We start from the raw sequence: 27,410 nt of genomic DNA, 5'->3' as shown, positions 1-27,410 counted from the left end.
TCCCGCTGAATGGAAAAGGGGAAACATAACCCCCATTTTCAAAAAGGGAAAAAAGGAAGACCCAGGGAACTACAGGCCAGTCAGTCTCACCGCTGTGCCTGGCAAGATCATGGAGCAGATCCTCCTGGAGTCTCTGCTAAGGCACGTGGAAAACAAGGAGGTGATTGGTGACAGCCAACATGGCTTCACCAAGGGCAAATCGTGCCTGACAAATTTGGTGGCCTTCTATGATGCTGCCACAGCATTGGTAGATAAGGGGAGAGCAACCGACGTCATCTACCTGGACTTATGCAAAGCATTTGACACTGTCCCGCATGACATCCTGGTCTCCAAATTGGAAAGGCATGGATTTGATGGATGGACCAGGGGGTGGATAAGGAACTGGCTGGATGGCCGCACTCAAAGGGTTGCGGTCAACAGCTCAGTGTCCACATGGAAACTGGTGACGAGTGGCGTTCCTCAGGGGTCAGTACTGGGACCAGTGCTGTTTAACATCTTTGTCAGAAACATGGACAGTGGGATTGAGTGCACCCCCAGCAAGTTTGACAATGACACCAAGTTGCGTGGCATGGTCGACACGCTGGAGGGAAGGGATGCCATCCAGAGAGACCTTGACAGGCTGGAGAGGTGGGCCTGTGCGAACCTCATGAAGTTCAACCAGGCCAAGTGCAAGGTCCTGCACCTGGGGTCACAGCAATCCCAGGCACAAATAAAGGTTGGGTGGAGAATGGCTTGAGAGCAGCCCTGAGGAGAAGGACTTGGGGGTGCTGGTCGACAAGAAGCTCAACATGAGCAGGCAATGTGCGCTTGCAGCCCAGAAGGCCAGCCGCATCCTGGGCTGCATCAAAAGAAGCGTGGCCAGCAGGCCGAGGGAGGTGGTTCTGCCCCTCTACTCTGCTCTGGTGAGACCCCACCTGGAGTCCTGCATCCAGCTCTGGAGTCCTCAGTACAAGAAGGACATGGACCTGTTGGAGCAGGTCCAGCAGAGGGCCATGAAGATGCTCCGAGGGCTGAAGCCCCTCTGCTATGAGGACAGGCTGAGAGAGTTGGGGTTGTTCAGCCTGGAGAAGAGAAGGCTCCGGGGAGACCTTAGAGCCCCTTCCAGTACCTAAAGGGGCTACAAGAAAGGTGGGGAGGGACTCTTTCTCAGGGAGTGGAGCAATAGGACGAGGGGTAACGGTTTTAAACTGAAAGAGGGGAAATTTAGATTAGATATCAGGAAGAAACTCTTCACTATGAGGGTGGTGACGCACTGGAACAGGTTGCCCAGGGAAGCTGTGGATGCCCCATCCCCAGAGGTGTTCAAGGCCAGGTTGGATGGGGCTTTGAGCAACCTGGTCTAGTGGGAGGTGTCCCTGCCCAGGGCAGGGGGGTTGGAACTAGATGATCTTTAAGGTCCCTTCCAACCGGAACCATTCTATGATTCTATAACTGACCCCCTTTTGCTGGAAGGATTAGCAGCACAAGCTGTGGGTGATATTCTCTTGGCCACAGATGTCGGTGTGAAGCCCTGTCTACTTGGTTTGCTTTGGGTATAAATGAGCAAAGGATTCTGTTTTCTTGGAAAGCAAGGTAGATGATTTTGGAGTTGACCCTAACTCGGTTTTATTTCTCTATATCTTGATTCAGCGTTGTGTGATCTTCCTTTGTTCTCTTTGAATGGTACTGTCTTCTGTCCAAGCTTCAGGTACTAGATTGAAATTATATGAAGGGACACTCAGGTAGTACTATGGCATGTTCTGATTGTGGTGGTTTTTTGTCTTCTCTTTGGAAACAGGTACCTTGCCATTAGCCTCCCAAGAATCCATGATTGTGGAGGACTTGCTGTACGTTCTGATCGGTGTGGATGGAAGATACATCACAGCACAGCCTCTTGTAGGCAGGCAGAACCGAGCATTTTCAGTTGATCCAAACTTGGACTTGTCCATCAAAGAGCTGGTGACCAGGATTCTTCCTGTAGCAGCAAGTTACTCTGCTGTCACCAGGTACCAAGCTGACTTGTGTCAGAGGAGGATGTTCTCCCTTCAGCATCAGACTGCAGAATAAGAGAATCTGTCATTGTGCACATGATAACTTCCAAGCTTAATTTAAACCTATGGGGTTATAAAATAAGAATGACAATTTTTTTAAATTGGTTTTAGCTACATTTCCTTTTGCTGGGTTTCTCCTCTCTGCTGCCAGTTCACTTTTTCATTCACCTCACCTTCGCTTTGTCCAAACTTGGTCTTGGTAAATTCAGGCAAAGGGCAAATAAGATATGTCTGCTTGTTCTGGCTTGTGTCCTCCCATTCTGCTCTGAATTTCTCCATGTTTACTGCTTTTTGCTCTCCTCTGGGCATCGAGGACTGAGACAATCTTCGTGTGCTTCTGAGCAGAAGAGCCTACTGCTGCCTAATTTCTGGTAGCTACCTTAAGTAATTGTTAAAAGGTCTTAATATAAAGTACATCTCACTAACAGCAGATGTTTGCTACGTGGATGTCTGCGTTTGATTCAAAGTCCCTAAAAGATCAGCAAAGAGAAAGAAGCATTTTTAGGATGTGATTCATCCCATCTCCTTTACATGTCTCCTTACAGACTTGTGTTCAGAAGCATCTGTTTCTCTCCACTAACATGTATGGAGCCATCTAAATCTGTTCAGATGAATCCCTGCTGTGGCATGCGGTGTCAGAAGCTAGCAGCAGTGCTTTCCTCACATTGCACGTTGCTTCCTTTTGAGATCTCCCAGCTCGAGGGAGGTGATTCTACCCCTCTATTCCACTCTGGTGAGACCCTACCTGGAGTACTACCTCCAGCTCTGGAGTCCTCAGCACAAGAAGAACATGGACCTGTTGGAGCGGGTCCAGCAGAGGGCCATGAAGATGCTCCGAGGGCTGAAGCCCCTCTGCTATGAGGACAGGCTGAGAGAGTTGGGGTTGTTCAGCCTGGAGAAGAGAAGGCTCTGGGGAGACCTTAGAGCCCCTTCCAGTACCTAAAGAGGGCCTACAGGAAAGGTGGGGAGGAACTCTTTCTCAGGGAGCGGAGCAATAGAACGAGGGGTAAAGGTTTTAAACTGAAAGAGGGGGGATTTAGATTAGATATTAGGAAGAAACTCTTCACTATGAGGGTGGTGAGGCACTGGAGCAGGTTGCCCAGGGAAGTTGTGAATGTCCCATCCCTGGAAGTGTTCAAGACCAGGTTGAATGAGGCTTTGCGCAGTCTGGTCTGGTGGGAGGTGTCACTCCCCCATGGCAGGTAGGTTGGAACTAGGTGATCTTTAAGGTCCCTTCCAACCTGAACCATTCTGTGATTCTTTTTCCTGTCCTCTAATCTGTTGCTTACGCAAATAAAATTGCCTCGAAAATCCTGGCTCTCACTTTTTCCATAGTGCTTTTGCAGATAATTCTGGTTCCCCTGCAATTTGAGAGGGAATGTCTTCCCACAGCTTTCCGTACTAGGAAATACGGTGTTGGGAAATAAGCAGGGGACACGGAGCAAATGTGGAACCTGAAACTCCAGCTGAAGGCCGGTGTGCTTTCCAACATACGATCTACTTGTGCTTGTACAGTGTCCTGAAGATAAAATTCCTGAAAATGATAGAAGGTGCCTTGCCTGAAAGAGTTTCCATTTTGCTTTTTACAGGTTTATAGAGGAGAAGTCTTCCTTTGAGTACGGACAGGTAAATCATGCTCTGGCTGCCGCTATGCGGACTCTAATCAAGGAATACATGATACTGATAACGCAGCTGGAACATCTTCAGAGACAGGGACTTCTGTCACTGCAGAAACTCTGGTTTTATATCCAGCCCACAATGAGGACCTTGGAGATTCTTGCTTCGCTTGGTAAGTTTCAAAAATACAGTCATTCCATTTTGACAGTGTCTTCTGAAAACTGTACAGAGTAGCGATACAGACAGGACATGTGTCATTTTGTTTTTACGCTATATTAAAGAAAAAAAGCAAAGGGGAATTGTAGTGGTCTGCTCTTTTTTGAGAGCAGTGGGCTCGAAGGGTGAATCTGCCCTTTAGAGCTGTCATGAGGCAAGTCCATGCCTTTTACCTTCACAATCCATGCCCTTTGAATCCGTTGTTTCCACGACTGCTGTCTCTACTCAGCATCTTTCCAAATGCCTCTCCTGCTATGTGTGGATGTATAACCACAAACCGATTCAATTAGAAGGAACACCTGGAAGTTTCTAGTCCAACCACTTGCTCGCAGCTACAGCAGGTTGCTCGGGGCCATGTCCGGGTGAGTCTGGACAATCCTCAGTGATGTAGATCCCCCACCATTCTGTGCCCTTTCCCATGATTTCACCACCCTTTTTGTGAACGTTTCTTTCTGTATCTCCAACTGGAATTTCCCTTCTTGTAACTTTTGCCCTCTTGATATTGCCACTGTGCTCCTCCAAGAGGAGTCCCATACCATCTCCTCTAGAACCATCCATTGTATAGTGAAGGGTTATGTTCAGCAACTCCCAACTTCATGTTCTTTCCTTCTCTCAGCTAACAAGCGCAGCTTCCTGAGGCTCTCCTTGTATGCCTTGGACACCAGCCCCCAACCATCTTATTAACCTCTGCTGGACTTCTCATTTTGTCATTCATAGTGGGGACTCCAAACTGCATCAGCTGGTTGTCCACCAGGACCCCCTGGTTGTTCTTTGCACTGCTGCTCCTCAGCCAGCCGGTCCTAGCCTGTACCATTGCGTGAGGTTGTTGGTCACAGATGCAGTTACCTCATTAATTTTGGTTAAACTCTTTGGTGTGAGATTACTTGTACATATCTCTTTACTCAGCCCAGAGAATTTACCTGAAATTAAGTATCTGTTCTATTTATGGTCTGGAATTGGATGATCCCTCTTGGTATTCCCGTTTCCTGCAATTTTCAGCTTTTTGGAACACAGCACTTAACGTTTACTTAAATCTGAAACTCATGTCAATACTCTGTTCCTCTGTCCATATGTCCCTTTTGTGATAGCGAGGTACGAATTTCACTGTCAACCTGCCTAAATCCTGGTGTGCATGGCTACCTCAGGGTTACAGTTGAGAACAGAAGTGCTTTTGAGATCAGAGATTTCTCAAGCAAGCCACTGAAGTGTGTGTTTCTTCCATTACCACCTGGAAAGCAGGTCTCTATACATGGTCCCCCCAGCGTCGGAGGCTTTTGGACTCTAAAAAACCATGTACCTTGTGTCTACCTGAGTCCAGTTCTCCTTCCCTGGAGGGTTGTGTTTGGTTATTGCTTTTTTAGATTACAGATCATTTGGGTTTTTGTTTCAGCTGTAAGCCTTTGGTTGTGTGGTGGAATGGCCTTGCACCTTCATAGGGAGGGGTCTACAGCAGACACGGAGACCTGTGGCTTCGGTGGTCAGCTAATCAGCTGCTAACTTAATGATGTCTAACAGTGTAGCTTGCACAATTAATCTGCGTCAGATTTGTGTCTTATATCTATATTTTTAAATTTTAGCTACTTCTGTGGATAAAGGTGAGTGTATGGGAGGATCAACCCTGAGCTTACTCCATGACAAGACTTTCAATTACACGGGGGACAGCCAGGCCCAGGAGCTGTGTCTGTATTTAACTAAGGCAGCCAGCGTGCCTTATTTTGAAATTCTGGAAAAGTGGATATATCGAGGCATCATTAATGATCCGTACAGGTAAAGAACAATTAAGGAATGAAAATGAAATGCGAAAGTTAAGAAATGCTGTTTATGTGTCTTTGGCTTCTCCTTTTTCAGTGCACCCATCCCTCTGCTCGGTAGAGTGCATAGCTTAGGGGCCTCGAAATGGCGGCAGTAGGTAGACAATGCAGCATTGCAAGGAAGGAGAGCTGCTGGAGCGTGCTTAACTTATTTTCTTATTTGATTGAGTGTTTGTGCAGTCAAGGGCACTCTCATTTGCTTTGGTTTTCCAAATTCAAGAAATGTATATGCCAAAGTCAATGGCACAACAGTTCAAATATGCAGCCCACTCAAATTCCACCTTACCATGCCTGTCCCTCTTTAAGTATTCTCCCTTCATATCCTCACACTCTTCACGACAGGGCTGAGCCCTCTTCTCTTGGGGAATGAGTGTGATAACTTGGTGAATCCGTGTGAAACGGAGACCACTGATATGCTAATCGGATGTGAGCTACCAACACTCTGAAGTTTCCTGTCTTTCGTAGAATCGTTTGAAGCATTTCGCTGTGTTTAATAGTTTATGCAGCGTTTCTCTTTCCCACATTTGCAGAATCCGGAGGGGCAAAACTCAGTTTAAAATAGCTGAAATACCTTCCTGATGGTGAGAAGGCAGACAAAGGCCAGCTTCTTCACCTCTACACTGACAACCAAATAATGTTTAGACGTGGTTTGTGAACCCTATGAAATTCTGTTTCTGTCATAATTGCTTGCAAATTAGCAGAAACACTCTGCATAATGCTTCTCCTCTTACTACAGATACAGAGTCGTTTCAGGTCTTGATTGGTCTTATTTTCATAAGACCTTATTTCTGATAGATCATATTACCAGTTTACAGATCAAAAAAAAGTAATCCTCATTGTACCACTTCCTGCTTCTAAACGTCTGCTTTAACTGTTCAGTGAGTTCATGGTGGAGGAACATGAGCTGCAGAAGGAGAAGATTCAGGAGGACTATAATGACAAGTATTGGGATCAAAGGTACACTGTTGTTCAGCAACAGATACCCTCATTCTTGCAGAAAATGGCTGACAAAATACTAAGCACAGGTAGGTAAAGAGATGATTCTGATGTAAGAGGAGTCTTGAGACAAGCATTACCGTTCTTTGTGTAAATGGAAAGTAAATGTCATTGTGCTTTGGCAGTTTATGGGGTTATCCAGCTGAACTTTCCAGAGGAATAGAAGAAACACATTTAAAAAAGAACTCCAAATCCTATAAATAATGTGTGTGAAGGAGTCCAGCAGCAAGGGGAGCTGCCTGCCTTACTGCTGTTTCGTGGGTACAGTTTTCTAGCAGCTAGCCAGATGGAACTAAACAGCTGAGGTCTGAACATATGCTGAGTTTTAATTTATGTGTTTAAATGAAGCTTGCAACCTGATGGCCACCGTTGTTCTCTTCCATAAGTACAAAACCCCCCAAAAGCTACTTCTGAAGCGCAGCACCAGATCTTCAAAGTTTCTGGCTATCTGCAGAGATGTTTTGTCACCAGTGGGAAAGAAAACCATTTCAAAGTCTCTCCTTAAAACATGCTGCTAGATGCCTAATTTAAAAATCTGTATCATCTTTTGAAAGGTGTCTAAATCCTTTCCCGTTTTCAGTTGACCTTGGTACAAACATGTCACAGCATGTCTTCTGCTTGAAGGTAGTGGTCTGAAAGTTTCCCTGTTGAATGTACAATGGGTATAAATAGGAGTCATTCTTTCTTTTTGTTTCTAGGGAAATATTTAAATGTTGTGCGAGAATGTGGACGGGATGTTACCTGCCCTGTGGCTAAAGAGGTCATCTATACTTTAAAAGAACGAGCATATGTGGAACAAATAGAAAAAGCATATAACTATGCTAGCAAAGTTCTTCTGGATTTCCTAATGGAGGAGAAAGAGCTGGTGGCTCACCTAAGGTTTGATTTATTTTACTAAATGCATGTTAAATAGATTGGTTCCGATAGCGAACGTAAGTTTTTTAAGTTAGCCCTCTTTTCTTGGTATATTATTAGTGTATTCTCTCTATTTCCATTAGAAAAGTTGACCTGAAAAAACAAGATTTGGTTTTTTTCCCCAAAGCGGGGGAAAAAAGAAAAAAGTGTAAAATCATAGAAATGTTGGGTGGGAAGGATGTCTGGGGGTCTCTAGTCCAACTTCCTTGAAAGGCTGTTGCCAAAACTAGATCAGGAGAGCTGTGGCTTTGTCTAGCCCAGTCCCAAAACCCACCCTCAGGTATGGACATTCCCCACCTCTCTCATGACTTGTGCCACAGCTGCATGTCGCTCCCACCTGGGAAAGGAGTTTCCTAATGTCATCTGGTATGATCAAGAAGAGTTTCATGTGAATAAGAAATACTTTGATATTAAGCATCTCACCAAATATATGCTATGGTTATTTTTCATGCAAACACGGGTAGTTGGAATACAGTGTATTAGCCCCAAGTTCCACTACAGGATTTTTCTTAACATTGTTCTTTTTTTTTTAAAGTTCATTTTAATAACCTCTGTTTTGATTCTTGTAACGCGTTCAGCTGATAGCAAATGCAAGTGCATTCTAGCATGCAAACTCCACCTTTCTTGTGTGAATCAAGCTTTTAGTTTGTTACTATCTTCTGGAAACACTAAAAGCAGGAATCTTAACTATCCAGAAGACCAAGACAGCAACAAATAGGTAGGAAACTGCAGCTGATAGCTGGTTGTAAGATAGTTTGTAATTGGTGTGAGACTTGGTACTAGAGGTTACGCTTCACACCAGTGACACAGTGTGAAAGAAAGTGATCTCAGCTTCTTGGGACAAACCTGCCAATTGACTCGCACAAGATGTCCCACTGGGAGACATAACCTGGAGCAGTAATGGCAACTGAAGTGAATATGCCTAGCAGGCCAGGGGGGATTGCTTTGGGTTGTTTTTCGCTATGTCTAAAAAAAGTTGTAGCCGCAACAAAGGTGTCTGCTCCAGACCTGGCAACACTGCAGCTCCAGCTGCGAGAGGCTGTGGGAAGAGCTGAAGATCCGTGTTTCACTCCTTTGAAACTGATACATGCCTTCCTGCACTGTGAAAACTACCGGAGAATATACCTTGTTTCATGAAAGGTTATGAGAGCTAAAACCTGCCAGTCGTTAAGGAGATTCTTCCTAGCCTTGCTGATGACTGTTATCGTTCCAAGCCGCCTTTGCTTAATAGGACCGTTCAAAAGACACTGGCTTCCAGAGTTCTTGTGGCACACATCCTCTCTTGGGCCTGTCTGTCACCAGGTAGTTTCAGATTAAGGTGTTGCTCAATGTTGGTTGGAAGGAACCAACAACTTCGGCAGATTTCTAGTTGCACCTCCTGCTTGAAGCGGGATTGTTTGCCAGCGCTAGGTGAGGTTTTTATTTGGGTATGCGCTCTAGGGTGTGTCAGCAGTATCTCACTTCCCTGTCTGTTGTGTCCTCAGTTAACCACTGACACTGTCATGACTTCCTCGTGATGGGGGGAGTTTTCTTGGCTCAAGAGAGTAACGGCAGTCAGGGAAACGGAGGGTCTGAGCATTGTCCTAAACTGACAGTGATCAGGAGTCTGCAACCACTTTGTGTTAAGGTTGTGCTGGTCCTGTTTTTGCTCCGAAAACTGCAGTTATCTTGTGTGATCTTTGGCCAGGCATTAAGTTGATCCTCAAACTCTACTCTGAGCTATTTCTAAGCTCCTGGCTCGCTCCAGTTAACTCTGCCTGGTGCCAAGTGAAAATTAAAGTTTTATGCGTCCGACTATAGCAGAAGTCAACCCGAGTACCTGGAGCACTTAAAAGATCAGCACAGATACTTGTTTATTCAAAAGGAGTGCAAGATTCTATTCTGAGTTGGCAGCTGCCTTTTAGGTGGATCTGCATGCTCTGAAGGTTGGGGTGTTGTTCAGGACAGCGGTATGAGCCTTTGCCCAGCAATGTAGTGTATATGGGTTTGGTTTTTTTTTTTCTAAGGTGCATTTTTTGAGGGGAAAAAAAGAGCAGCAGCAGCCCTGATCTGACTTCATAAAAGCATGTTGACTGTGCCGGCAGGGAGGAGGGGACATGCATAAAAGACTAGTCTCCAAATGGGTTGTTTATGTCCTCTCTATGAAGAGGAACATTTTGTGATCAAACCCAGTAGGCTGTCTGAATTGATTGTGTTTGTTCCTTTAGGTTTAATATGGATTAACTTGGGCTTTAAAAAACATAATCAATTGTCCCCTCATTTTGTTGAGCAGATCTATAAAACACTATTTCCTGATGGATCAAGGAGACTTTTTTGTTCACTTCATGGATCTCACAGAAGAGGAACTTAAGAAGCCTGTGGATGACATCATAACTACGAGGCTAGAGGCTCTGCTTGAATTAGCCCTGCGCATGAGCACAGCCAACACAGATCCTTTCAAGGATGATCTTAAGGTAAGAATGTATGTAAGCAAGCAGAAGGTAACTGAATTTGAGCAGAAGGCCTGCCACGATTTGGGAAGATCTGTGTGCCTCTAAGAACCTGCTGAGCGTACAATGGAAGAAAAGAGAACTGATGGCTGTCCTTCTATAGACTTCTCCGGGTTAACTCCTTCCATCCAGATCAGTGACTGGAAGCCCCCACCCTGGACAAGGGGCTGCGTTTTCTTGCTGGAGTGTGAACACGGAGAAGGTGATTTTGGGTGGCCTCAGGATGAGATGGAAACAGCAGTGTGTCTCTCATGCTTATTCTCCGCTTGGGTGCTCACTTCGGAGTACAAGAAAATACCTGATTAGAAGTTCCTACCTATTAGTGATTGTGTATTTTATAGATGAGAGGCAGTGCAGAGGCTGTGCCTCGGGAGCGTGAGATCTGACTAGACCTTGCAGCCGCCGAGGGCCAGGCAGAGCAATCAGCAGAGTCGTATGTGTACGCTGGTTGTTAAACACGACAGCGACACTGCGCTGGTGTCTGCTGCTGCACTGTCCAGATCATGCCATTCACTGTTGCTTCTAGGTTGTTCTGATGACCTGAGAGCGACTTGGACGATTTGCACTCCTGCCACGTGTCTGTTGCCGTGCATTAGTTGTGAGTATCCTGTGGCTTCATTTTTTTTCCTGCTCTTCCTTTATAGATTGACTTGATGCCCCATGACCTCATTACGCAGCTCTTGAGAGTATTGGCCATAGAAACGAAACAGGAGAAGGCCATTATCAGTGCGGATCCCACAGAACTCACTCTCAGTGGTCTCGAAGCATTTTCCTTTGACTACATTGTTAAGTGGCCTCTGTCCCTTATTATAAACAGGTAAAGTATCAATCCACTGAAGTTTAAAAAGGCAGAAGCCTTTGCATGGGGTTAAATCACGTTTCCACACAGCAAAATACTGGAAAACCTGTATCTTAAAAGTGACATTATAAGTTGCTGACTAGTAGGGAATGCTTTGAGTTGTTGAGCCCTGCTTGCTCTGCCTGTAGGCTATGGAATACAGATTGTCTCTTCAGTAGAGCCCTGCTAGGCCGTGTGTATGGCACGCTTGGGAAGTCAAACTTTCATTTTAAATGGTGGGAATGCATAGATGAAAGGGTGCTTTCTCAGCCTGGTCCTTAGTTTTACTTGTGACTGGTCACCCCGTTTTCATTTGTCCGTGGCTTGCTGAAGTATCTCCCCTGAGAAAGTGAACTCTTATTAAGAGGGTTTCCGTGCAAGATTCAAGCATTTCTTGAACAGGAAAATTGAAATTGAGAGCAGGAAAAAAAATGCACTTTCTGATATCCCTGGTTGCAAACTGTAAGGATAGAGGCTGTTGCTAGAATTACTATAGCAAGCTATTTTGCATTTAATTGAGTTATGAGGGACTCAACGGTTCGTTTTTCTGCAGGGATTTGCCCCCTGTTTCCCTGGAGAAACACTGGCAGACCTGGTGCTGTGAGCCAGGGCAAATGGGACAACAAGTGTTACATGAACAGGGTGACAGATGTGGAATTGCTAAATGCCAACAATTAGTTTTTCCCTTAACATCCCCTTTAAAGAATCAGTTGATACAGTGGGACTTTTTTAATGATGTGATGCTTTTGAATTTATGTGTCTTTCTTTCAAATTGAGTATATTAGCTCTGATGGTAGCTATGGAAGTGAAAATACTACTTGGTAAGGCTTCACGAACTGTATTGACTGGAGCTCTGTAGACGCCTACGCTGAAGTGTCTGAATGCAGACCTGAATCCAGTCCCTGAAGCTATAAATAAGCACCCCCATCTGCTTCTGACAGTGCATTGCTGGTGGGTAATGCTCTGTGTAGCTTGGTTACAGCTTTTTCTTCATCTTTTTGGAGAATCCTGGTGCATTGTTTTGGTGACGGGAGTGGTCTTATTGCAGTGGGTACGTGACCCACAGGCTTTCAACCCGCTGTCCCAGCATCTGTGTGAGCGACCTTTCTGCAGGTGGCTTGAGGGAGCTGAAGAAGAAAGCTGGCGATGTACCCGCTGGCAGGAAATATGGAGGAGGGACTCCTTAGGGAGAAATTCTTTGGGATGGTTACAAATGTTGGGTTTTTTTTGCTTTGGTTTGAATTGTTTTGGTGCGGATCTGTGTGCGTCTGGAGGCGTAAGGAACATATTGTGTAAAGTCTCTTTGCCTTTGAGCAGCCTCAGCCTTCACGGCTTAGTCTGTCAATCAGAACAGAGCTTAATTTGGATGGGTTTCTACTTTCTTTCCAGGAAAGCACTGACAAGATACCAGATGCTTTTCAGACACATGTTCTATTGCAAACATGTGGAAAGGCAGCTGTGCAATGTTTGGATCAGCAATAAGACGGCCAAGCAATTCTCCCTGCATTCAGCTAAGTGGTATGTCCTTTTTTTTCTGCTGGATCAGATGGGAAGGTTTCATTTTCCTTCTTGGTAGTTAGGTATGTCGTGGCATGGATCAGATCATTTTGACTTGAAAAAGATCTTTACAAATTTCTTACAGGCTGAGAGGGGTCAAAATTGCAACATTTTAGGTTTCAGTAGGAAACGTCTGCTCAATAATCTTTGTATTTCTTGGCTCATTCCACTTTGTTGGCATGAAGTTTTGAAAAGGAAAAGGTGGTCTTCAGGGTTAGCTCATTCTACACTGAACGGTTACAGCAGAGGACATCTGCACGCGTATCGTCGTGGTCGTGACTTGAGCATCAGCAAGATTAGTGAGGACCCCAGTAGTTTAAAAGCAACATCCTTCCGTTCTGGCCAGACTACTAGCAAGGGCTCATGACTCCGCACAGCTTGGCTAATGTTTGGGGTTTTGTATTCAATAGAAATTGAAATGAGGTAAAATTGGAGGTGTTTTCCCAGGAAACCATTCTATCTTGTTCCATCTGTGACGGTAGAGTTTCATCTTTGTATCTGCACTACAGGTGCCTGTTTGGAGAGCGAGGCAGGCCCCAGCAATGCAAGGTGATACCTTCTGCCTTGCCAGCAGCACTGTCTTGTCATAAGGTCACCTCGGCTGCCTTGGCATTGACCTCAGCCAACATGACTGTAGCTCTGGTTCTCCTGTAACTGTAGAGGTGTTGGCAGAAGAGACCTGTGAGGATCTCTAGTCCAATCTCCAGCTCCCAGGATGACAGTGATCAGCAGGGGACAGGGCAGCTGTGGTTGAAAACCCCTAGGGTGGGTGTCCCCCACCTCTCTGGTGACCAGTCCCAGTTTGCCGAAGTCAGTTCTTAGTTTGCCATCACAGAGCCTGCATCAATTAACATTGAAAGGCCCTCTGTACAATCCCACTATTCTATTTTAAGGTGAAATTGCATTAAATACCCTAGGTAGCAGGTGATTTGATTAAGTATTTGAATCACCTGAACATATTGATGCGAGGCATAGAATATTTTTAAGTGTTCATTTAACAAGTAAGGCTGGAAAGAAACATGAACCATTTATCTTGTTAAATTTTGCCCTGCTAATGAATGCGTGTCTCACTGAATAGTAACGCTAGTAAAATTGCTTTAATATTTAATATTAAAATTTTAGTGGAGTATAATCAAATATTCAAAGTAATTGTCCAGTCTACAACAGGTTCAAAACTCTGACTCTAGTGATTGAGGGAAAGCCATTTGATTTATGTAGAAAATAATCAGAGATGATGGTTTGCATTAACTTTATAATCCCTCTCACGCTGCAGCAGTGAATTTCCTAGGACAGAAATATTTCGCTCTGCTTGACTGTGGAAGCCTGGTAATAGTTCTTCATGGCATTTGCTAGCTCTAAGTTGTGTGGGTGTGATTTCTCCCCTAGGTTTGCTGGCGCTTTCACACTGCGGCAGCGGATGCTGAATTTTGTACAGAATATCCAGTATTACATGATGTTTGAAGTGATGGAGCCAACATGGCACATTCTTGAGAAGAACCTGAAATTGGTGAGTGTGTGTGCTTGAAAGAAGTTTGAACAGAAGTCTTAAGTTAACAAATTTAATATGGAGGGGAGGGGAAATGCCTAATTTCAGTTACCGCAGGTGTCTGCTAATTTTGTTGGAGGCACTTAAGTATCTTGGAACCATTGTTATTATCACGCTGCAAAGAAGTGCTGCTGTTCCACGTTACCTTCCTGCCTTATTAGTCAGATATCCCTTTTCTCTGCTGCATCCTTCCATCTATGCCCAGCTCATGCTCTGCACTCTGTTACGTAAAGGTGGTGTTCTGATGAACATTGCTGGACGCAGAAGAAAGAAAACTATGGAAAAGGAAGAAGGATGCGGGGTGTGAGGATCATAAACTGGTCCAGACATCGTCAGCTGATTCCTTGGCTGACTTACAGTGTTCTTAAAAGCCAAGCCTGTTCTTTCTCTTCTGTGAAGCTGCCAAGGACTGGCATGTTAGGACTGTCTGTTATAAAACGGGGCTTTCCTTATTCGGGCACTATTTCACGTGTGTATTCCCACTGCAGGTGGGCAAGGCTGGAGCTTTTTCCCTCTGGTGTTATCTGGGAGAGGCTAAGCTCACTTGCCACTAGTTTTTATGCCTGACAAGGGGCTATCTGGGCAAAGGATGCCTGGCAGCATTTTAGTTCCTTTCATGGAGATGTAATGTTCTGAGCTGTGGGACTTTCCAGGTGTGCTACATAGTATTTCTGGTTCACTAATCCAAGGCAGTGACTTCTCCGGAAGTTCTTCACCCTAGCAAAAACAGCAAGAATCGTTTTTTATCTCCTGACAGGCATGTGAGATGTCTTCATGATCTCAGAGAGGAGCATCTGCCCGTTTTGAACCAAGAATGAGAAGCCATTGGCAGTTTGCCTTTCAGAACAGGCTGGTCAAGGAGTCCATAAAGGCCTTCTCGTATCTGGTTTCATTCACATAGATTTGTTGGTTCCATCCTCAACAACAGAGGAAAAAAATCTGTCACCAACAGATCCAGGGCTATTCTCAGTTTGTCTAGAGCAAGCCCTTCTCTCCCTTCCTTTTTTACCTGTCTGTGGTAAAGATCTAGTCTTCCAGGGCATACAGTTACTGTGGTAGTTCATTAGACAAGTGAAGGATGATACTTGAGCACTGGTGGAGCTCGTGAAAGCCACAGCGATGCTGCAAATCCATGTTATCTTCCTTGCCATCAGCCTGGTGCAGCCCATAGCTTCTTTGTTCTCCAGGAATGCGTGCTGGAGCCGGGGCACTGGTTCCCTCACCCTCAGCACCGGTGGAGCTGCCTGGCTTCTGCTGGTCTCTGGCATACAAACAAGTCTTTGTGGGAGGAAAAAGCAAAGATGGCATCTTAGGTTACTTCTGTATTTGCTGCCTAGAACAAGAGCAGAGACATAGGCTGTCTGCTCCATGTTACATAGCAAGTGTCTTCACTGAGTCCTGTGTGGTCCTATCATACCATCATTTTGTGTTCTTCCAGTTTCACGTTTTTGCAGCAGTCTGGGGAGGGCTGGGTTGTAGTTGTTTTCGCAGCATGAACCTGCAGGGGTGCGTTGTGTGGGCTGGGGTATGTCGTGAAGGCCTGTGAAAGTGCTTGAAGGTACATATCTTGGTGGAGTGGCGTTGGAGGGCTTTGCCGAGGGAAAGTCTGACCTGCTGCTACCTCTTCCGTGCCAGGAGGCAAGTGGAGAAGGCCCTTAGGAAGTGCTGTCCCTGAGCTTTGTATGACAGTTGTCTTGGTATATGGCGCTCATCACAGGTAAGGGCTGTGCCAGGCAGTGAACTTGGCATTTAATTAGAGCAGATGATCAGTGATCCCTTCCTCAAAGTTGCTTATTTTGCTGCGTAACCTTTGTGATGGCTGTAGTCATGTTTCCTTATCTCAAGGGACACTGTGTTCTTTGTGGTCCTTCTCAGCTTCCTTACTCACTGCAGTGCTGCTGTGTTGGGGCCGATGTTACGGTGCCCTAGCTACTGCAAGGGAACAGGAGGCAGATGTACATCACCTTATTATTCTTCCCTCTGGTAGTCATCCTGTGATCAGACGCTTTTGGGTTGCATATCTTTTTCCTCTTACACCGCGAAAGACATTTCTCTGAGCCCGATGCTCTTCCTGCAATCTGCATCACCACAGCAGCTCTCTTGGCAGCTCTCTGACGAGCCTTGTGAATCTTCAGCATCAGTTGACCCTGTCTTAATTTCTGCTGTGTACTGGGGAGTTGTTCTGGGGTCAGCTAACCAACATTTTTGATGCCTTGTCATCCTTCGTCCTGGAGAATTCACAGGAGGTATCATGTTTAGGACTGTGAGTGTCATCGTGTGTTCTTGATGAGGACTTCAATCAAGAAGAGGTTTATATGTCGAGCTCCTGGATGATCTGAGAGAAATGTACTTTCTTCTTAATTTTATTGTAAGTTTAGGTTTGCAAAATGTAATACTTAGCTTACTTTACTTAAATTGAGGCACTTGAACAAGTTATACGGTCCTGGGTTCTTCCATACTGCTTTCAGGTAGCGCTTCCTTTCAGTCTCTGCTGATTCCAGATGTCCTAGAAGGGACGGTTAAACGCAGAAGGCACGTGGTCTGTATTCATGGCATCCCCTGCTCAGAAGAGACAATCTCCTAACTCTGGAGTTTTTGCAAAGACTTCCTGTCTGAAGATCCCTTTGCTTTGGCTCTCAGCCTTTGAGTTTCTCTGCTCCTTCAGAGATATTGTGGTGTTGAAGCGTTTTTATTTCAGATCCAAAAAAGAATTTGTCGGTTTATACTGTTTCTTGGAGGAGCCCATTCCCAAGAAATATCTATAGACCAAACCTTTTTTGATAGCCCACATGGGCAGAATTTTTCCCTTGCTATAGGATATCTGCGAGCCTCTTTTGCCTGACAGAGATGTTGAGATAGCAGCTATAAAGTGACTTTGCTGGCACTGGGGAAAGGTGTTTTGCATGGCTGTATGGCAAGAAGGAGATCAGTCCGTGCCTTCACCATATGTTTCTTCATCTCTGAAACCTTGAGGGCTGCTGCAGCGTTCTGTAGAGCATTTCTACCATTGCTCTGTACATGAAGGGCTTCTTCAAGTAATAATGCAGTAAGAATGACTTAAAGATGCCTGTGATGTGAATATGTACACAAGTCATCACTTGAAACTGAGAAAGATTTTTGGCAAGCTAGCAAAGTCTTTGAGGCGTAATCCAAATGTGTGTTTGCCTCCCATCCTCATCAGTGTCCTTCAGTGCTTTTTTTATCTCTGGGAGATGGAGCGTGCCCTCTACCAGTTCTGGGGTGGGAAAAGTCTGGCTCTCAGCAGTGTTGTGATTTGAGCACCTGTGAGTCAAACGTCTCAACACTGCCAGCTAAAGAAGCTGTTTCAGCAACCACTTTGTTATGCAGTCTTTAAAAGAGCTGCTCACCAGGGATGACATATCCCCAGCTACTGAGTAAAATTTTCCTTAATTTAAATAAAAGCATCGATTTATTGCCAAACAGAGGATGCAGAACTGGCTCCTTAACCTCCGTAGCCTACAGACTGGGGTAGTTTTTTTCCTTTCATTTGCGTTTTAGGAGGGAAAAGGATGATCCTCACTGGTCTCATGTAGTGCTTTATGCTGGTTTTTTATTTGTCAGACTTCTCTCTTGTGCATTTCCACTTGAAGTCAAGGTGCTTTCTTCCTAAAAATATAGCTCATATCTTCATCTCCACAACATCATTGTCTTTATCAACACAACTAGCAACTTCATGGCATTATAGAGCAGCATTTATCCCCCCTTCTGAACTAGTTGTTTAAAAGGTTATGGGGGGTTTTCTTTGGCATTGATCCTGTCTGACTAATCTGATAGCCTTCTACGATGGCATGACTGGATGGATAGATGAGGGGAGAGCAGTGGATGTTGTCCACCTTGACTTCAGCAAGGCTCTTAACACGGTCTCCCACAGCATCCTCATAGGGAAGCTTAGGAAGAGTGGGTTAGATGAAGGGACAGCGGGGTGGACTGAAAACTGGTTGAAAGACAGAGCTCAGAGGGTGGTGATTAGGGGCACAGTCTAATTGGAGGTCAGTGACGAGTGGTGTTCCCCAGAGGTCAGTACTGGGTCCAGTCCTCTTTAATATATTCATCAATGACCTGGATGAGGGGATAAAGTGCACCCTCAGCAAATTTGCCGATGACACAAAGGTTCGGGGGGTGGCTGACACACCGAAAGGCTGTGCCACCATACAGAGAGGCCTGGACGGGCTGCAGATTGGGCAGAGAGGAACCTTATGAAATTCAACAAGGACAAGTGTAGGGTGCTGCACCTGGAGAAGAATAACCCCATGCACCAGGACAGGTTGGGGGTGACCTGCTGGAGAGCAGCTCTGTGGAAAGAGACCTGAGAGTCCTGATGGACAACAGGATGACCATGAGCCAGCAATGTGCCCTTGTGGCCAAGAAGGCCAATGGCATCCTGTGGTGCATCAAGAAGAGTGTGGCCAGCAGGTCAAGGGAGGTCATCCTCCCTCTCTGCTCTGCCCTGGTGAGGCTGCACCTGGAGTGCTGCGTCCAGTTCTGGGCTCCCTGGTTCAAGAAGGACAGGGAACTGCTGGAGAGAGTCCAGTGGAGGACTACAAGATGATGAGAGGACTGGAATGTGTCTCTTATGAAGAAAGGCTGAGGGATTTGGGTCTCTTCAGTCTGGAAAAAAAACGGCTGAGGGGGGGACCTTATCAACGCTTATAAATACTGAAAGGGTGGGTGTCAGGAGGATGGGGACAGGACAAGGGGTAGTGGGCACAAACTTGAGCACAGGAAGTTCCACATAAACATGAGGAGGAGCTTCTTTCCTGTGAGGGTGGCAGAGCCCTGGCACAGGCTGCCCAGAGAGGTGGTGGAGTCTCCGTCTCTGGAAACAATCCAAACCCACCTGGACGTATTCCTGTGCCACCTGCTCTAAGATGACCCTGCTCTGGCAGGGGGTTGGACTAGATAATCTCCAGAGGTCCCTTCTGGCCCCTGTCATTCTGTGATTCTGTTAGACCAGTGTGGATACTTGGGCAATTTTAGTCCAATGGCTCTTTCCTAAGCTTGACTTGCGTTCTCAGCTTCAGCGTATCCCGTAATTGTACAGAGTGTGTGTGGGAGGTTGATCTATCATTTAAAACTAGATATTGAAACAGACATTGAAGTAGCAGAAGTGGACAAAAATCTTACAGAATCCTTGCAACACTGCATGTCCTGGTTCCTTATTGTGTTCCTAAAACAAGTTGCTGAATAACCTGTGTGTTTTCAGCTTCGTAAACTTACTGGCATTTAAGGTTCTTTGAAAAGAGAAAAATAATTTCTCTTTTCCACTTACTGTAGCTGGCTTTACCGAGATTGTGGGAGTAGGCATGACAAGCAGATTTAAAAGCAAAGGAGGTGCATGTTCATAAAGCAGGTAACTCCATCTTGAGCCTCCTCTCCAGTGGGGGGTCTGGATGATTAAAGAAAGCATAATTTGATTGAGAAGGCGATATGACAAATCAGAGGTAAAAAGCCTGTGAAGGGCTGTTGAATGCAGTAATGCAAATACGGTCTCCATCTCAGGATGTTATTCAAAGCTGGAAGGTACATGAGAAGTATCTCAACATGCCCTAGATCATGTCTGAGAGGTCACTGTCAGAGGTGGGATGGTGGGTTAGAGCTTTGGTCCAGTGCAGCACAGCAGTCCTGGTTTGGTTTTTCATTCTTGTACTATCCTGTCACAGGCATCTAATATTGATGATGTCCTGACCCACCACACAAGCTTCCTGGACAACTGCTTAAAGGACTGCATGCTAACCAACCCAGAACTGCTGAAGATCTTCTCCAAGCTGATGTCTGTCTGTGTCATGTTCACAAACTGCATGCAGGTATGTACAGTCTCCCCATATTGACCGTGGCACTGCCAGCTGCTTTGGGTGCCAGCAGCTGAGACAGTCCCTATTTTCAACTCGATCCTTCTTGATGTGCCTGGAAGAGCCTCTGTTTCTCCTGCCAGCAGGCTCTACAGCTTGGCTACTCATCCTTTCTCCCAGATGGTTTCTGTGGCTTCTCCCTCCACAAAATGCCCTTCTTTTTCAGTGCTGGGATCCAGTTACCTCTCTTCAGCTAGTCCTGCAGCAGAATTTGAGGTGTAAGTTGTAGGGCTCTGTAGTCTTTAGCATGCTCTTTTGAGGGTCAGGCAAGGACTGGTGATTGGACCCACAGAGACTGATCTCCATGGGCACAGTCTAGTCAGCATCTCAGGGAACCCATAGCTTTCAAAAAACCCACACCTTTCTGTGGTTTTAGGGACCTTGTGTATTAACGTCATAAATTGAGTCTCAGAGTTAGTTTTCATGGGAGTTAGCTAGCTGCAGGGATAGCAGAACTGAGTCAGCCTCATGTGTTGCCATAGTTGAAAAAAATGGGATCTAACCATTTACCCAACACTATGCCCTTCCAAGAGGTTCACCCAGAGCATGAAGCTGGATAATGAGATGGACCGCCTCACCTTAGAGCACGGCACCATGCTGGGCCCGCCAACAGAGGAGGAGCGCACTGAAGAGACTGCGAAGAAGAAGCTAACTAACAAGGTAGGACACGGGATGGACAGCTAGCCGGGCCCTTTCCTCTCTGAATGTTGCCTGGATTCTAATGTGATCAGGGTGGCTGTCCTGCCCCTTGCAGACAGACCTTCCAAGTTTCTAGAGCACCTCTGGCCCCGAAAGCAGAATCTTGCAGAATTGTGGGCATTTTTGAGGACGGTGTGGAGTGCAGGTAGTGTTCTCAAAGACTGCTTTGAAGACCCTGTCTCTCATAGCAGTCCCTCCACTTGTTTTGAAGTTCTTAGTTGTGTTTTCAGCTGTGCAGTGGGTACCCACATACAGGCTTTCTGCAACTCAAGACCTGTCTTATTTCCACAACTAGTATTTTGTGATGGAGCCATCCATGGCTCCACCTGATGGAGCCAAAGGAACCATCAGGTGCAACTTTGCAGTCCATCCCTTTCATATCTGGGCTATTTGTCTTGTCTGTATTTCTCTATCTGAATTCATATGTACCAAGTGATTTGTTTGGCGTGCTCTGTGGTTAGCAGGCTCTCTCCCGTCCCACCGAAAGCCCCGCTCTGGCACACAGACGGTAGGGTCCACCACACTGCAGCAATCAGCGTGCTGCAGAAGTTACAACCTGTCTTAGGCAGCACTCACTTTCTCCTTACTGGCTTTTCCTCCTGCTCAAAAATAAATAACAACAGCGTATATTTGAGGGTCACTCTATTGGGATCTGCTCTGGGGTGCTCCCAGATAGGCATGGCAAAGGTTTTTTAATCACCAAGGGCCTCGCAGCTGTTTTGAAGGATTTATTTTAGTAGCTGAGCAGCTGTTAAGTTCTATGGCAGTATTTTTGAGCAGGTTAGGAAATAGGGAAGGAATAATTGCATCACTTTGGCACGTGTCAGTCAGCGAACACACGGGGCCACTATGCCTTTGTCTTGGTAGCTTTTGGCAGAGCATGCCGACAACCTCCACCTGACATCCGGCTTCGAAGCAACAATCAACAAGTTTGATAGCAATTTCTCTACACATCTGCTGGACCTGTTGGACAAACTGAGCGTTTACAGCACCAACGACTGTGAGCACAGCATGCTCAACATCATCTACAGGTGAGCCAGCAGTTTTCTCTCTGTAACTTCCCCTCCTGTGGTTTCCCAATTCAGCTCAGGAAGAATAGTTGCTGCTTTTGACCGTGCATGTCTACCCCATCAATGAAAACACTGAAATCACAAGAAATACCACTTTGCATTTCAACCCAAGGCTTTAAAAAAAAAACGGATTCCTTTGAATTATGTGAAATTTGTCTGTTAATGTTGTAAATGTAACACGAGTGTTTGTTTCTTGGGGATTTTCTCACTGTATAGACAGTGAGTAAGCTGATTCCTGAATGCAGGGTAAGTATTCCAGGATGAGAAAAACACGCAAGGGATTGATCATAAGTGGCTGTTTTGTTTCAAGTTCACACCTTGTATTTGTTTAAATAAACATCTCTTAATATGTTTTTACCATGGCCTCACCCATACTTACTGGCTTCTTAGAAAACAAAATTCCTCCAGTAATACCTAGAAGCAGAGAGAGAGAAAAGGACATCTAAGTTTTGCTGCTAGGTTTGTAACCTGTGTTCCTTTTCCAATAAAATGAGATGTACAAGGCCTTCTTTGTAGTGATTAACATTTGTTTATGCTATAACAGTCATACATGCTAGTGTTGCTGGGCTTTTTAGGATCTGTGTTATAGGTTAGTGCAGCATGGAGGGACCTGCCCTGGTACTGCTAGATTTGAAGAACCACAGATAATGCTCAGCCTGCGTTGAGCACGTGCTGAGCAGGCAGAATGCTTCTTACTCTCATCCTGCTACCAGGGCTTTAGGAACAAAACAGAAATAACTGTGCTGCTGTGAGCGGCTGTTAGTGTTCAGGGCTGGAATATGTTTTTTCAAGAGTTAAGCACGCATGAAACCTCGCAGCCTGCAGATTGGAAATGTTCAGCTGAGGCGTGCATGTAACCACAGAATAAGAAGGCAAGTGAGGGTCAGGAGTTGAAATCTCTTAATTCAAAGAGTCACCTTGGTGGGAGTCAAACGTAAGAGATGCTGGGTGCCAGCTGCCTTGGACCTGGCAAAGACTGTGACACTTCAGAAATGCTGGTTACAGACTGTTAGGCCCATACCAAAACCAATTAATTTTTACAGTGACTTATTTTTTTCCAGCAAAGAGGCGGGATATATGTTGCACGTAGGCATAATTTTAAGAGGCTAGGGTTTTCACGAATATAAAACGTGCTCCTTCTATGTTTGTGAGCCTGATAGACACATTTGTACTGTTACGGTGTGTGTAGGCCTGGGACACTTGAGACTTACCTTCTTTGTCATTACTCTCGGCTGGTGAAAGAAAACAAAGCCATCCTAAACATCCATTAGTTTCCACGTGCTGCCTGTAAACCAGCGTGTAGCCTTATTTTCATGTGTGAGCAATTGTAAACAGCTCTTACAGAACTAGACAGAAGTGAAGGTCATTTTTAGATATTGATTGTTTCGTCTTTTTCTGAGGAAAGCCCTTGATTTACCAAGGAGTGCTCCCTACTTATACAGATGTTTTTCGTCTTAAGTTGTAATGCTTTTCAGCGGTAGATATGCTAGAATCAGTTGTCGGTGTTGTGTGATTGTGTTCATAAATGTGCCTGGTAACTGGTTAATCTCATACATTTTCTTTTTCCCCTTGATGTTGTAGGGATTCGTGCCCCAAGCCCTTTGATATTTAGTACAGAGCAGTGTAGATCCTTAGTTAGTTCTTTTTAACCACATAGGACTAAAAGGTGCCTCAAGCTTTCTCCTAACTGTGCTTTATCCTCTGTTTTGTTTTGTTTTATTTAAGTGTCATCTTGTTGCTCCTCTGCTTAGTTTGGTCTTTGTGAGCTATACTTTTATTGGTCATTGTCATCCTTTAACTTAATCTTCAGGAGAACCATAAGAATATTAACGTGCAACCATTAAGTTCTGTTCGCTGCCCTTCTGTACTAGTTTTTTTTCTGTACCAGCTGGCCGATAACTCTTACACTTCTGCGGAGGTGTGCTACAGCTGAAAACAGAGAGAGAAAATGTTTCAGGAATGTTTTTTGGTTTGTTTGTTTGGTTTTTTTTGAAGTAGGTTGTTGCCCCCTGCTCATGCCTTGTCTCTTGAAGCTTCCATTTTCCTTTTCTAAGAGCATCTGACAGGGCTGTCCAGGATTCCTGGTATCAATCTTTCCAAACACTGTTTTGCGAAGTATTCCAGCAGGAGACTGGGCTTCCAGTTGTCCTTTACTTCTGAGAACTTCTTAATCAGCAGCTACCATACATTTACACAGCCCCTGGCCTCCTGTGTTAGCATCTGCTGCTCTATCTGAGATGTGGTTGCACAGCTGAGACCAAGGTTGAACACTAAAACCTGTTATCCCTGTTACCATGGGTGCTTCCAGGAGTGGAATCTAGCCTACCAGCTCCCACAGCACTGCAGAGAATCACATCCCTTGTCTTCTTCCTTGTAGGCGTTGTATTCCTTGTTTAAGGAGGACAGGGATACTCACAGGCAACCGAAAGGAAACACAGTGCCACCAGGGCTACTCGCTGCTCTGAACTCTCCTACTTCCATTCCCTGTCAGGGTAGGAGCTTATCTTCCTCCCACCAGAACTGCCCTTGTTGGTTGATACTCAGTCCCTGAAACGGGAAGGGAGGTGAGGACCACTTCTCCACCGTCCTAATAACTCTGATTCACTCCATTTCTGAAGTGACCATAGCCTGAGGTCTACTTCTCATCTTGGAAATTATTCTAGGACTTGTTTTGTGTCTGTGAGTGGAGGCCCAACTATATATACAGGTGATTGCTGTTCTTTTTGGGACTAAGCAGGACAGATAAGTCTCTGCAAATTCTTTCAGGAAATAACGGTGCGAGGCCTTCTGGATATTTTATGTCAACCTTCATCTGCCTGGGCATCGCTGTTAATCATCACTGGACTGTTGTAGATTGCAGACAGGATCCATCTGTAGAAAAATTGACAGGCCAAAGGGATTAAGCTCTTACGCTCCCCTTGTTGCCTTCACTCCTATGTGTCACAGTAGCATACAGAGTCAAGCTAGATTCGGGGATCAAGACCACAAGAAGTTGAGTCATCCAGGGAAGAACATTTACTCCTCAGTGCTCCACCTCTGCCTCCTTTATCAAGCGCTTACATTTTTATCGTTACCAGTACAAACTCAAACAGACAGGCTTTTTTACGATGCTCCATCCAGGAGATCTTAATAGCAGCTAATTCCATGATCCAGCCACTTGGACATCATTGCAGGTTGCACAGGGCATGGCCAACACAGTGTTGAAGACCAAGTTGCCCACTCTTTCAATAGAAGACCATCATGACCCCACAGTCATGCAAAGAACATGTGGAGATCATCCCATTGGTGGGATCACCCAGCTCAGTCTAAGGCTGGAGTTGGTTCTCAGCTTACTCAAGAAGTCAACAACGTCAAGTCCTTGCCCAGTCTTTACATCACGCAACAGCAGAAGTCCTGCAGCCTTCCATAATACTTTATCACGTGTGATGCCAGGCACTGATGTAAGGCCTTTTCTGGCTCACATGGTGTCCTCTTTCTGGCATTGCTCCTACACTTAGCATCAGAGGCTCACCTCTTTTACTTTTGCTTCCCCACCCTTGTGTCAACTTTATGCATCTACCAGGATGGTGGGACAAGCTGATGCTGCACCATGGAGACTGGCTGTATATCTTGTTCAATTGCGGGTCCGTGGTGGCGTGGCCAGGAGCTATCCTCCGCCAGATGCCTTTGTGTTTGTTGTGTGCCGTTTGCCTTTGTGTGTACGTGAGTGTTAGCTGTGGCAGGAGCTGGGTGACTCCTGAGCTGTGAAAGCTCTGGAGCCAATTATCCCAGATGCAGAGAGGTTGATTTTTTTTTTTTTTTTTAACGAGTACTTCCTGCTTCAGGAGAAAGGAGAAGTGTGGTGATTCAGGCTGGTTGTGAGAAAACAAAATGCTTCCGTTAGCGGTTTGCGTTGACAGTGCTGAGCTGAGCCGCAACCAGAAGAGGGTCTGAGTCCTTTGCCCCCTGGTATTTCCGCGCCCCAGTTGTGTTCAAGGGCTGCAGAGGAAATACTGGGTCTTTGTGCCATGAGGACTGTCGTCCCTATCAAGTCCCCAGTTTGCACTGTCTGGGACCACGTGAGTCTTCACCAAGATGTTGGGCCTTTACTGACAAACCAGATGTCCCCATTTCCTCGGCTGAAATACTGCGTGTTAACAAGCTGTGCAACAGAACATTGTCTTTCCATTTCTGCAAGCTGCTCAGTAATGTTTTAAAGGGTGGCAGTCGCACAATGAATGCCCACACCTGACATTTAACTCTCATTCCGTGTGCAGAGATTACTGGATTGAGTCCTGGACTCTCTGAGAACAGGAACCCAAAACCGGAGCAGAGAAGGTTGCTATCTGAAGTAACATATTTGACACAGAGATGGAAACGTTTATAAGACTTTTCTTATAAATGATAACCTTTTTATATGAGTGCTTTTCAAGGGTGGTAGTCAGCATGTAAGATAGATAACAAAATATCCCTTTTGTTCATAATTCTGGTGGTTTTATCTATTTGATCCTGGTTAATATTTATTTAGTTTACAGTACTGAGTAATCGCAGCACCATCATAGTTGTAGCACCAAACACCAGAAGATGGAGACCTGGAGGCTTTACTTTCAAAGTGGGGAAGCTCACACGTAACTCGCAGATGTTCAGGGCGCCAAAGTCCTGCTCGGGCGCCTTGGCTCCGTCAGTAGCAGTGCTGACAGGGGGCTGGCGACTGCAGAAAGTCTTCAGAGTCACTCCTTCACATCCCAGAAGTGAAAAGGAGAAGGATTACAGCATAGAGGACTTTGTCAGAAGGATTGCTTAATTCCAAATACTTAGAAGTCTTACCCATCGAGTGCTGTTAGAATTCATCAGATATCCTTCCTTTACCAGTGTGGAGGAAACAACAGTGACTGAGCTTCGAGTAAGACCGGTAGGATGTATGAAGTGATGCAAAGCCCGGTGAATAAAAGTTCCAGCCGCAAAACAAGAATCTGAAGCGTAAGCAGAGTTTGAGGAAGCACCACGCGAATACTTAAGAAGTAGTTATCACAGATCATTTAACCCTAAAAACGTAGCTGAAAGGGAAGCTGGTCAAAATCTGCAATTCAAAAAAAGCAAGCAACTTTAGAAATGGAAGGGTATAAATGAGTTCTGGCCTTATATCTGAATCAAAGTTTGGTAAATGTGCCTGCCTCAGTGTCAGGTTTCCTTTGTACAGCACTTAAAGGATGAAAGAGACGTAAGCTTTTCAACCAGGAGGGAGCAACAGACAAATTCCATCTGTCAAGCCTCTGTTTCCCCGCAGTCACCAAGAACTGTCAAGGAACGATTTGTTGCCGTTTGTGTAAGGTTGTTAAGCAACATGAAACTCAAATATTGTGCCCATTCATTTAGTATGGGAGCAACTTAATTTGAGGAATGAAGAGAGTAATTCTTGTGTGATTCACAGGCTTATATTGACGGTTCCCAGGGCACACGTTTTTAAGAGCCGCATGTGTCTTAGTTCTCTTCGTAGCACAGAGAACTAAGGAAGGTCGCAGCAAATGGAGCTGGGTGGTTTCGTGGCATGGTTTTAGATGATCAGGGAGACAGGATTACGGTGTTGCTGGTGTTGCCAGCTTTGGAGAGACATTTACAAGTATCAGCAGCAACGCTTGGGGTTTCGGCTGAGCGTCTTCCACCCAGTTACTCAGCTTCTTGAATGATGAATCTGTTTGAAGCATACTTGTGTTAGCGAAGGAGGGTGGTGGTAACGGAGTTGGCAATGTTTTGTGGTAGTCACAATGGTGGATTTC

General features: G+C 45.4%; 1 protein-coding gene across 3 annotated transcripts in view; it reads left to right on the top strand.

The window, feature by feature from the left end:
* TUBGCP2 (tubulin gamma complex component 2) overlaps positions 1-27,410 on the top strand; it is a 40,634-nt gene that overhangs the window by 12,148 nt on the left and 1,076 nt on the right. For all 3 annotated transcript variants that reach the window (XM_074592664.1, XM_074592663.1, XM_074592662.1), the window contains exons 6-17: positions 1,778-1,985; positions 3,620-3,819; positions 5,441-5,630; positions 6,554-6,699; positions 7,369-7,549; positions 9,858-10,038; positions 10,719-10,891; positions 12,302-12,430; positions 13,856-13,976; positions 19,697-19,840; positions 20,417-20,545; positions 21,452-21,615. In XM_074592664.1, the coding sequence (XP_074448765.1) occupies positions 1,778-1,985; positions 3,620-3,819; positions 5,441-5,630; positions 6,554-6,699; positions 7,369-7,549; positions 9,858-10,038; positions 10,719-10,891; positions 12,302-12,430; positions 13,856-13,976; positions 19,697-19,840; positions 20,417-20,545; positions 21,452-21,615 (1,966 nt within the window). The remainder of the gene's footprint in view (positions 1-1,777; positions 1,986-3,619; positions 3,820-5,440; positions 5,631-6,553; positions 6,700-7,368; positions 7,550-9,857; positions 10,039-10,718; positions 10,892-12,301; positions 12,431-13,855; positions 13,977-19,696; positions 19,841-20,416; positions 20,546-21,451; positions 21,616-27,410) is intronic.

Source organism: Larus michahellis, chromosome 6, assembly GCF_964199755.1.
Source record: "Larus michahellis chromosome 6, bLarMic1.1, whole genome shotgun sequence".
In the NCBI taxonomy this organism is placed as follows: Eukaryota; Metazoa; Chordata; class Aves; order Charadriiformes; family Laridae; genus Larus; species Larus michahellis.
The sequence above is the reverse complement of the archived record's forward strand: the minus strand, read 5'-3'. Positions and strand labels throughout refer to the sequence as shown.